Source organism: Agelaius tricolor, unplaced genomic scaffold (genome assembly GCF_023055355.1).
Source record: "Agelaius tricolor isolate 1412-34295 unplaced genomic scaffold, bAgeTri1.0.p SCAF_16, whole genome shotgun sequence".
Classification (NCBI taxonomy): domain Eukaryota; kingdom Metazoa; phylum Chordata; class Aves; order Passeriformes; family Icteridae; genus Agelaius; species Agelaius tricolor.
Genome location: NW_027269276.1, coordinates 13,555,632 through 13,566,000, shown reverse-complemented (window position 1 = coordinate 13,566,000; position 10,369 = coordinate 13,555,632). Strand labels below are relative to the sequence as shown.

Here is a 10,369-nt window from a genome sequence, read left to right as displayed (position 1 = left end):
ATGTATTGTACAAACAGAATGGGAGGTGCATCTGCAAGACTTTCTTTGTCACCTTGCAAAGGAAATACTGATTATTTAGCTTTTGCAGGTGTGAACTGAACATTCAAATCATCCAAAACTTTCCCCTACCTTGTTATTTCATATTTACACCCAGGAGATTTTTCTTCCACAGAGTGGCCATTCAGCATCTTGAGAAGTGGATTCTCATTCTGGCACATCCAGGTTGTAGTCTGAGCAAATACAGCTCATGAGGAAATATTAAGCCCACAAATGTCCTAAAGAACTCACCTGATTGTGAAAGCAGTTATTTCAGAGAAAGTCATTTGGGAGCAGTCTGGAGCACCTGATCTGGCTGTGCACAAAACAAGTGGCTATGGTTTGTCTTCCCAGCAAACACACAACTAGGGCTGGTGATGAATTCCACTTCTGTGATAAACCAGTTATTCTGATCATCTCTGCTTGTTTATTGGTGCTGGGAAGTAAAAAGTGGAGCCATAGCTCCTCAGATATTTCATTCTACAGATGAGTTTATAACTTCAATTTTGGAGGATTTATTTTTATAATTGATACACACACATTCAGGTCATGAAATTTCTTTAGTTGTATTGGACCATCACAAGTATTTCTTTTTCCTTTCTGCCCTCCAGGACAAGTCACAGTCACTATTTTGAGAAAGATTTTTATCTCAGCTGGTATAATTTTGTATAAGTTTTGGGTTTTTTTAAATCAGGTTCTATTTAACAGATATTATTAATTGCATCAAAACATTTTAAAAGTCAGGATTAAGGGAGAATCGAAAGGGATTCTGTTTACAGCCCAGACAATTTGCAGTTCCAGAGCCTGGTCTGGACAGTTGCTGACTGATACAAACAACCTGAGCTGAGCAGCTGAAGTACTGAACAAGCACACGCCGTGCTCGTGGTGAGAGCTGAGCAGTGGATTTATATCTTCACCAAGAAATAAACTGTCCCTGTTTTGCCAAGGCATCCAGGTTGAGAGAGGGATTAACTTCAGTAAAACAAATGAAGGTTAAACAGTACAAAACAGCCCCCAAACAGCACCTGACTTATCTACTCTGTGCAGCACAGAGCTGAGGGGCACAGGAGGAAGGATTGCAGCAGTCTCCTCTTAGCACCCTTCTCCCCCAGCCTGGGAGTTTCACCTCCTTGCCCTGGGCACAGGAACAGCAGAAGGCAGAGCTGGGCCTGCCGTGCCCCAGGGACTCCTCCCTGCAGCCCAGGCTGGGGGATGCCCTGGGAGCAGGGAGCCCCAGGCTGTGTGCACAGGCAGGGAGGTGCCAGCCTGCCCTTCTTCCCTGCTGGAGCCCCACTCTTGATACACTGCCAGGCTTTAAAGCTCCTTCTTTTCACAGGACATTTCAGTATCCACAGGCGAGGGGTATTAGTCTGCAGAAGGTATTGGTGTTCCAAACAAACAGCAAAGTTTACCACCCACTGCCTTGGTTGTCTTCTACACATGGTTCTGTTTTACTTTTGGTCTGCCACGATTTCCAGATGTTGGGGGAAAATGTTTAATTCTTGGGGAAATTTTAATTAATGAAGAATCCAGAATCTTTTTAGCAGCAACTACTCAGTAGCTGGAGGAAAAAAAAGGTAAAGTCCATTTTAAGACCTTTCAATGCTTTAGATTTACAGGAGAGCTTTCCTAAAATATTCCAAATGCTAATTATAGAAGAACTGTATTTAACAAAGGTATCCCAACATGCATCTCTTCCAGACACACACACACATGAAAATCAAATGGGGAAAAAAAAAAAAAGATGAAGGACTTGTGATCAGAAAGTATTTGCAAACAGGACAGCGTGTGGTAAAAGATAAAGGCTGGATTTAGAATTGTTACTGGAGTAAAGTTCAAACTGGGAATGTGTGCTGGGGAAGGCACGGGGCATCTGTGCCACTGCTGCTGCTAAAGCCATGCTAAAAGACACCTGGCATGGCTGGGCCTGGGCTCTCCTGTTTGGCCAGACCATCCCAGAGCTTTGTCTCTGTGTCTGTAACAAACACGAGCCTCACCTGCACTCTGGGTCCCTGAGGTTACCTTGGGCAGACTCTGGGGTCAGAACTGGTGCTGAGCAGAGCAGCTGTGCTGACCCCCACACCCACACATCAGCACTGCAGACAGACAGAGGAGCTGCACCTTTCATGTGCCTGAACCTTCCCCACAGTGCCACAAAACCTTACAGCTCCAGGCAAACTCTCTTCAGGACAGGCAGAGACAGGAGTGAGCTGGACAAGGGGCTGTGCCTGTGGGATCAGCTGCTCCTGGTTTGCTGTCTGTCTGTCTGTCTGTGCAATCCCCTCCCTGCTCTGCAGCAGCACCCACAGCTCAGGCACTGCTGCTCCTCAGGCACTGGGCACTTCTGGCCTGGCTTCACAGGGGCACCAGCGCTTCTTGTGCCTGTGACGTGCTCTGCTCCTTGAGGATGTGTCAGGCTTTGTTCTGATAATGGCAAAACAGAATTCTGCCGCTGTTTTTCAAGCAACACATTGCCTATGAGGAGAGAGAAATTTAAAAAACTCACTGATTTACCATGTTAAAAAAAGATGGCACATTTATTGCTACATAAATGTTATATACATAGTGTTTTCTGTTACATTGACAGAAATTTTTTGAACTTCTTGCTGCTGGTTGGAAAGGTTTATCAGCAATACCTTGAAATTTGACACAGGGTACAAATCTGCAATAAACCAACAATGGAAACTGGAGAACAAGATGAGAAGCAATTCATCTCGGACAATTAGCTCTTACAATACTCCATAGGTACTACACGGTATGCTAGAACCCTACTATGGTCTTACAATGCTATTGTAAATTTCTGATATTAATGAACAGGTTATGGTAAATAACCCTACATTTTTACTACCTAATATAGTAAAATAAAGTAAGAAACTTTTTACTGAAAACTTTTTTTGATTTCAAAAATCTAGAAAGAGTAATATTTAGAATTCAAGAAATTTTCTTACAAGATTATTGTATAAAAGACTAGCTACAGTGAAAAATAAGCCAAATGTTTTTTTCTTTCTATTTTATGAAGGAAAGCTTCTGGGCATACTGCAAAGTCTAATATAGCCAAAAAGACAACAAGCTTAGAAGGAAAAAGGCCAGGCAGTGGCACGTGATCACTTTCACACGTCATAAGCAACAAATTCCGTTTAGCTGATAAACACTGAAATGAAGAACAAGGCCACAGATATAATCAGGTGTTATCTGATGATATATGCAAATTAAAGTAATAGAAATGAGTCCACTAATTCCACAAACTGTTTTGTTAGGAACCATCCAGAACATGAGCTTAAATTCATTAGTTTATTTTATCAATCCATCTTTTGTTCTTTCAAATTAAACGACTTCATAAAAATTATAGTTTTGTTCCTGTTTTGTGTGTGAACCAATTGCCAGTGATGAAAGATGCACTATATAAACAATAGCTCAGACAACCTTGGCTTAGGAAATTTCCTCCCATGGTCATTGCAGTGGAAGACAGTTTCCATGGAAGTTCAAAAGGGATTTTAACCATTTCAGCACATCTGTGACAAAGGAATACTTATGGACACTATTCTGGTGGAGAAACATTTAAAGGTTTAATGCTAATATGGCTTGGGATGGGGGTATTTGCATTTGATTCACACTATTTTTCTCCACTGACAAGCCATACAACATGACATGATAGTTAACGTGTACAGGAAGGAAAAACTGGTGACCATTGCTCTTAAGATTCCATTACGTAGTAAGCCCACCTGGCTGGTGGTTATATCATCACACTACCTGCCATGGTGAATTCAGGATTTTACTATTCACCAAAGTTACAGCCTGAAAAAAATCTCCTTTGTATTTTAATGCATTTTGTGCTTACATACAGCTAACACTTTACATGTACTATATGTAGTACTTACTGCTCGGAAAACAAAGCAACTCTAACAAAGTAGATTCTCCCCACCCAATTTACACTTCACGTTACAAGCTTTACTATGAAGCCTAGAAGCCTAAAAAGGTTTTGTTTATAATTAGAAAAAAAAAACGTTTGAGGAAAGTCTGAGGGAAAATAAAAATCACTTTTTAAATCCAAGAAATGTTATGGTCACAGTATTGCTCCAGCCTGCAGCCTTCATGAAGCCTCTGAGTGGCTTGAGGCACAGAGCTCAGTATGGAAGGGGAACTGTGACCATAACTGTTCAGATTACCAGAGATCAAAAATAACATAAAAAAAGCTATACCAAGGAATAGTTTCCTATTGCATGGAAAACACTAGTCATATGGCAAAAGGAGAGGAAAGGACAACAAAAGACTTTTCCCTTCCTTTTTTAAGACACTAATAGGTATGCTGGGAATGCTACGGGTCGACGGTTGTCACTGCTTTGTTCTCTGAATGTGAACAGCTTTAGTAAATGCTGGCATTCAGCTGAAATTTTATCAGCTTTTAACATGTTAACTTTTCCCTTTATATGTAGACCTTTACAGTTCCATAACAATAAATAAAATTTGTAGTTACAATGCATTTGTCAATTCAGTTTAGGCACAAGGCAACTTCCACAATGAGTGGAGAGATCACAACAGTCTCTGATTGTGCAGAAGCGACACACTGCTTGCAACAGAATGATATGTTCAGAGTATCTCATGGGCTGAAATTCTGTCTGAAGATCTTGTATCTTCACTCCTGATGCAGGTGTTGACCAGTAGCTTTGATCATAAGATTGCATTTGGGTTTCTTGCTTCAAGTGTTTTCTCCTGTCAGGTTTGTGTCTTCATATAATGTTAGTTGTCTGTGTCCTTGTGAAGAAAGGTCACCTTCTGTGTATCCTACCAATAATTCTGGAATTCTAGAAAGAAGTTTAGGAGAAGAAAGAGGTTATTAGGAAAAGAATAATTAAAAAGCTTAGTATCAACACTAGAGAGACCTAATTTGAACTGGATTGGGTGGCATTTTCAGTCATTTAGGTGCAAAAGCAGGTCACATTGAGAGCCCCTGAAATCCCCCGTTCCAGAGATATCCGCCTTGAACGTGATACATTGAAGAGATTACTCTAAAGAACCTTCTGCTGGGCCTCTCTGGATAAGGGAGAAAGAATGAGCTGCACATCTCAGACCTTCAGTTTGTGTCTGACTTTGCTCTCCAAATCAAGCAGTGCCAAGCTCTCTCCCTCCTGAAGGTAAATTGCCACGTTCCTGTACAGCCCTTTCTGTCAATGGTGCACTTCAGTCAACCCAGAAAGTTACTGCTATTAAAAAAGCAAAGACACCAAACTTTTGAAAGTGGTTCTTTATATTTATATGGAAAGAACAGACTAAGTTGGCTGTAAATTAAAAATTATCTGACAATTCCAAAGTAGCCAATTACTCTTGTATGAAATAAAACAAATTAGAGAAATTCAAAGCATTAAGAATTAGAATATACACAACAACAAGAAACCTCCCAAACTATAAAATTCAGTAAAGTTCTGGATTAAAACAAGGCCACTGAACCCAGTTTTTTGTTCTTTTTGAAAGTGGCAACAGGTCTACTGGAATACTCTTTTTTTTTCCCTTTATAAAATCAAGGTTTCCCAACTATTTAGAAAACCAACCAACAACAAGAATAAACCCAAAAGACTTATATTCCTGTGGGGCCTCCCCATGAGTGTGTTTCAATGAGATGTTACATACTACTGGGCTACCCTGCAAAGCTGCAAACACTACTTTCAAATTTTAACTATCTGTACCAATACAGATTGTGACTTAAGACAGTTCCCAGTCTCTGTTGGGCATATGAGAGGAGTTAGAATGACTGGCCTTAAGCCAGAGAGCAAATCTCTCTGGGATGAGGAGTCCCTGAGACTGTATCAGCACTGGGAAACAATATGTGGATTTTTAAATCAACTAATGTGATATTCAGACCATTTAAAGATGTATAATTCATCTCTAATAAGCTTGGCTTATCTAGCAAGCTGTTCACTGTTCCTCTGATGTCATGCCAAGAAGGCCACCTGAGCCAAGAGATGTAGCCATTGGCAACAAGGCAAGAAAATAGAGACTGACGACAATTTCTTGGGGTTTTATTATAAACCCAAACAAATCTGCAGCCTTCTGCTTCTGCTGAGAGACGTGAAAGCACAGATGAGTTCGGTGCTGCTGGCAGCTCAGGAACTGAACCCCCATCTGCAGGTGTCCCCACTATGGCCAGCACAAAGCAGCAGAGCTGTCCCCACGTACCTGGCTGGTGTTCACATATGACCCATAGGGTTGGTAGTTTCACTCAGGCCAGGGTGGCTTCCTGGGTGTGCTGTTGGTGGCTCTGCCGATACGGCAGAAACTTTTTCTTCTTCCCTTCTCTTAAGGCAGGCTGCTTTAGGGTTTAGGTTTCGTTCTGTAACACAAGAATCAGAGTTCTTAATCTCCCATCCACTGACACCATGGGCAATATCGATACAAGAACCCTGGAGCAAAAATAGCTCTGCAGCTTCCCCCTTCAGCTGCTGACACCCTCTGCTCACCCACAGGTGTCCAAAGCTGCAGACAATCACTACTGAAAGTCCTGCCAGACAGCTCCTGAATTGGTATTTAAAAAACCCAAAGAGACGAAAAGCCAAGCCCAAACCCTTTCAGCAGCCCACATACGCCTTCAGAAACTTTTAAAAAGCACCTCCTTTATCAGCATTAGACACTTAAGTGCTAAATGAGAACTGTCTGTAATTTACAATATAATAAAATTGAATGCATCCATTTTGTTGGTAGGCTGAATTCTTGCTGACATCACACTGGTTTTAGTAATGTTGCTGCTTCTTCCTTCCCAGTATGAGCCAGCTGTTAGGGCAGGGGAGGCAGCACACCCTGAATGGACAGTTCTCATCAGCCTCAATCACCTTGTGCCCATCTTGGTTCAATCAGAAGACTGTGATGACAGTCACATACGGCAGGAGCATTATTTTTTTCCAAACCCTATTTCCTCTCACATTAAAGCCAATACTTTATAATAACCAGCTGTGGACCAGCTATCAAGGTATTTTCATCGGTGTGTTTCCACTTCCCCACTTAGCTTCAATAGATGTAGATTTGGATCTCATTTCCAAATAATGACAGTTTCTAAAAGTCAACTGCTTCTGTTCTTCAAAATGGCTTTTCATGAATCAAATACAGAAGATGTCAATCACAGGGGTCCAAAAGACACACAAAAAACATGTAATATATTCCACTGTGGAATTTAATCAACATTTTAAGGTATTTTCTAGCTGTCAGTACATTCTGTTTTGCAGTTGGAGATGGCAGATACAATTATAACTGCAAGAAGTCTGCCAAAACTAAACAGACAGCACAAGCCCTTTTCTTGCACTGCACAGGCACCCCTCTAGTAACTGCAGTTTAGTGACCCCTGTGCATTTTAGCTCATCTGACAGAGACTATTTTGGATGGACTTGATAGTTCTGCTGTCACCAAAGTCATTATCAGCAGCCTCCTACTGCATTTCCTTAAGGATGAGCACTCCTAAAGAGTCTACCGGAAAAAAACCCCAAACTGCGAACTTTCCTTAATCACAGTTTTCTTTGTCTAAATGTGGCTTGCCTTGAAGTTTTAAAGATTTAATTACGTGGAAACTTTGAAAGGAAGTTAATTTACAGTGATTTAGGAAATAGAGATAAAAACCCCTGGCCTCCACTGAAAGCTTAAATCTGAAATGGTTCATTTTGAATAGCACCAATCACAAAATGAGGAGCTTCTTTAGCAGCAGAGAGAGGAAATTGTTTATGCAATTACACAAAGCACTGTGCAAGCTCCTGTGGGTGTCACACAAAGCTCTGGTCAGTCACCCACAGGAACAGGTGCAGAGGGGGACGGGAAAACAAACGGGAGCCAGGGCCTCTCTCTGGGAGCACAGGGAATGGGAGGAAGGGAAGTTCTCCATTTACACTGCCTGGACAGTGGGGCCAGCTGAGCTGTTAGCACTGAAGCTTTCTACCACTGACACCAGAGTTGGAAGTCCTCTGATGGAGGCAGAATGATTTTATTAACATGGAGCTTCCTGTGAATTCCAGAATCTGTGAGAGCAGGGAGATGCTTTTTAAAGACCCCATGCCTGATTAATGTCCCTCTGACTTCATAATGCTCAACCTTATCTTCTAGACCATGGCAACCATTTTCAGACCAAAACAGTGCCTGAGACCTAACTCTCAGAGATGCTAAAATGGGTTGTACAATGGCCCCAGCTGCTGTCTCATCTGCAGTTGCTCTGTGCCTTGGAAGACCTCTGGCTGGAGACAGTGTTCCTTTACTGACAACTGGATCAGTAAACGTGCCTGAAAACACAGCATCTCATCCTTACTGCATGAAGTACATAAGGTTGTGTTAAGTTAGCTATTTAGCCTCTTTCAATAAACTTCTAAGTTTTGCTTGGATCTTCTGTGCAAAATGCAAGTAACAAATGAGAAAAAGGAAGTAAAAATGAGATTTGCAAAAATAAAACACGCTATCACTCGGTGACATCAGTTATACAAAGATGTAGTGCACTGAGCAAATACAAGCACTGACATTCTTCCACATCTCAGACTTTTCACTTGACACACTTCCATCAGTGAGACGCCAAGGAAGATGGCTGCTGACGAGTCCCAAACAGCAAAACACGAGGAGACTCATTTGGGAGGTGCCACCTCCACAGAACGAGACTATTTCTGTTGGAAGGGACTCCCAGCCACCAACCAGTCCAACTCAGGGCTGACCAAAAGTTAGAGCAAGGTGCCCCAAAACTTCAACATGTCTTTGGCAAAAATAAACATGGAGATTTAAAGTCAACTGTGGCTTCACCAACTCACGAGAACAGAATAGTTGAAGAACCAAATGTAATCCCTAGAACCATCTCTCTTTACAAGAATGAATGGCAAAAAGTAGCTTTCCTTCTGCACCTACAGCAAGCCTATTGTTTCTTTCTTGGAAAAATTTGAAGGAATCAGAGAAAGAAGATTCATGCAAACCAAGCTCTGATTCAATTAGAGTACAAGCCTCCTCCCTTCCCCAGTACATCTTTAATGCAAAATCTTATGAAAACACAAACAAACACACTGCATTTTAATATTTCAATTATGCAGAGTTCAGCCTAAAACAGATCTCCTATTGTTGCTTAATCTTTTCTACTACAAAACAAGTGCTTGTTACAATTTAAAGCAAGATGCATCACTATTTGAATAAAAGAATTTACCTTGAAAACTTAAAGTGATGACTGCTTGAAGAGGAAAATGAAAGGTCAAATTATAAACCTTACACTCACTCTGTTCCCTCTTTTTTTAAAAAAAGTGATTCTTTGCTTTTTCTAAAGAACTTCAGCATCATTACAGAACAGCAAACACCCTTTCAGTAGCTTATACATTTGGCTGAGCAGGTTTCAAGAGCCCCACACTGCTCCATGGGTGAAGCTGCCCCAGGGCTGGCCCAGCCCGAAGCCACTGACCTCTGACTTGCTGCTCCAGGCTGAGGATCACTGCCACGGCCTGGTGGAGGATCAGCAGCTTGGTCTGCGGCTTCTCGCTCTTCAGGTGCAGCTGGCACATGCGGCCCAGCTCCTTGAAGGCCTCGTTGATGTCGCGCACGCGCAGACGCTCCCGGGCGTTGTTCGCCATCCTCCGCTCCTTCTCCCGCTCTATTTTCTGCTCGGGGTTCAAATCCTCATCTTCGTTAGTACTGCTGCAAGAAAGGAAACGTAACAGGGTATTGAAATAACACCGGTGTTCCAAACAAATGATCCTGGTGCCGACTCCAAAGAGGTGAAGAATGAAATAATTTCCAATAAAGTTTTTGCTATTTTCCAATGCATCAGCTTATATAGAAACATACTCAAGGAATTTTCCATTTCATGTGCTTATTTAAGAGTTTTACTTTTGGTAAAGACCACACTGGCAAATTCTAGAACTATTTTTTCTTCTACTACTCGGTGTAGAGATAAACAGTTATATTTAGAATTCCTGAACTGCCTCAAATGATATCAAGTTGCACAGTCTTTTTTAATACAGGTTCATCCAATTTAGTCTAAAACTCTGCAAAACCTCTGTTCTACTAAAACTAACACACTAAATGCCATTGATCATGTCTTAATACAGATTATGCTGCCTATGGTTGCAAAATTCTGATTGTTTACTGTTACCTCAAATTTCAGTGCTTGTATCAGGCCTATCAGGCAGATCCAGAAGCATTTCCCCAGTATCAGCTCCAGTTTTGTGTCTGTGGCTTGGGAGGGGACAAAGTGTTTCAAGACGATATTTAGCCACAGTGTTTGGCCTCAGGCTCCAGGTCAGGAGCTGGAGCTCTCCACTGCCACAGACTCACACCCAGAAGGGCAGCCCTGGCCCAGGTACAAAGTATCAGTAATTTCTGACATTGTCCCATCCTCTGT

At 41.7% G+C, this 10,369-nt stretch overlaps 1 protein-coding gene across 14 annotated transcripts in view; it reads right to left on the bottom strand.

The window, feature by feature from the left end:
- Window positions 1-2,554: 2,554 nt before the first annotated feature.
- The window catches only part of TCF12 (transcription factor 12), a 160,901-nt gene continuing 153,086 nt past the window's right edge, over window positions 2,555-10,369 (bottom strand). For 11 of the 14 annotated variants that reach the window (XM_071441604.1, XM_071441606.1, XM_071441608.1 and 8 more), the window contains 3 exons: window positions 9,431-9,663; window positions 6,208-6,361; window positions 2,555-4,838 (listed from right to left, as the gene is read on the bottom strand). In XM_071441604.1, coding sequence (XP_071297705.1) covers window positions 6,219-6,361; window positions 9,431-9,663 — 376 coding nt within the window. In that variant the 3' untranslated portion in view covers window positions 2,555-4,838; window positions 6,208-6,218. The remainder of the gene's footprint in view (window positions 4,839-6,207; window positions 6,362-9,430; window positions 9,664-10,369) is intronic. The other 3 variants (XM_071441607.1, XM_071441610.1, XM_071441618.1) reach the window with 1 other exon arrangement.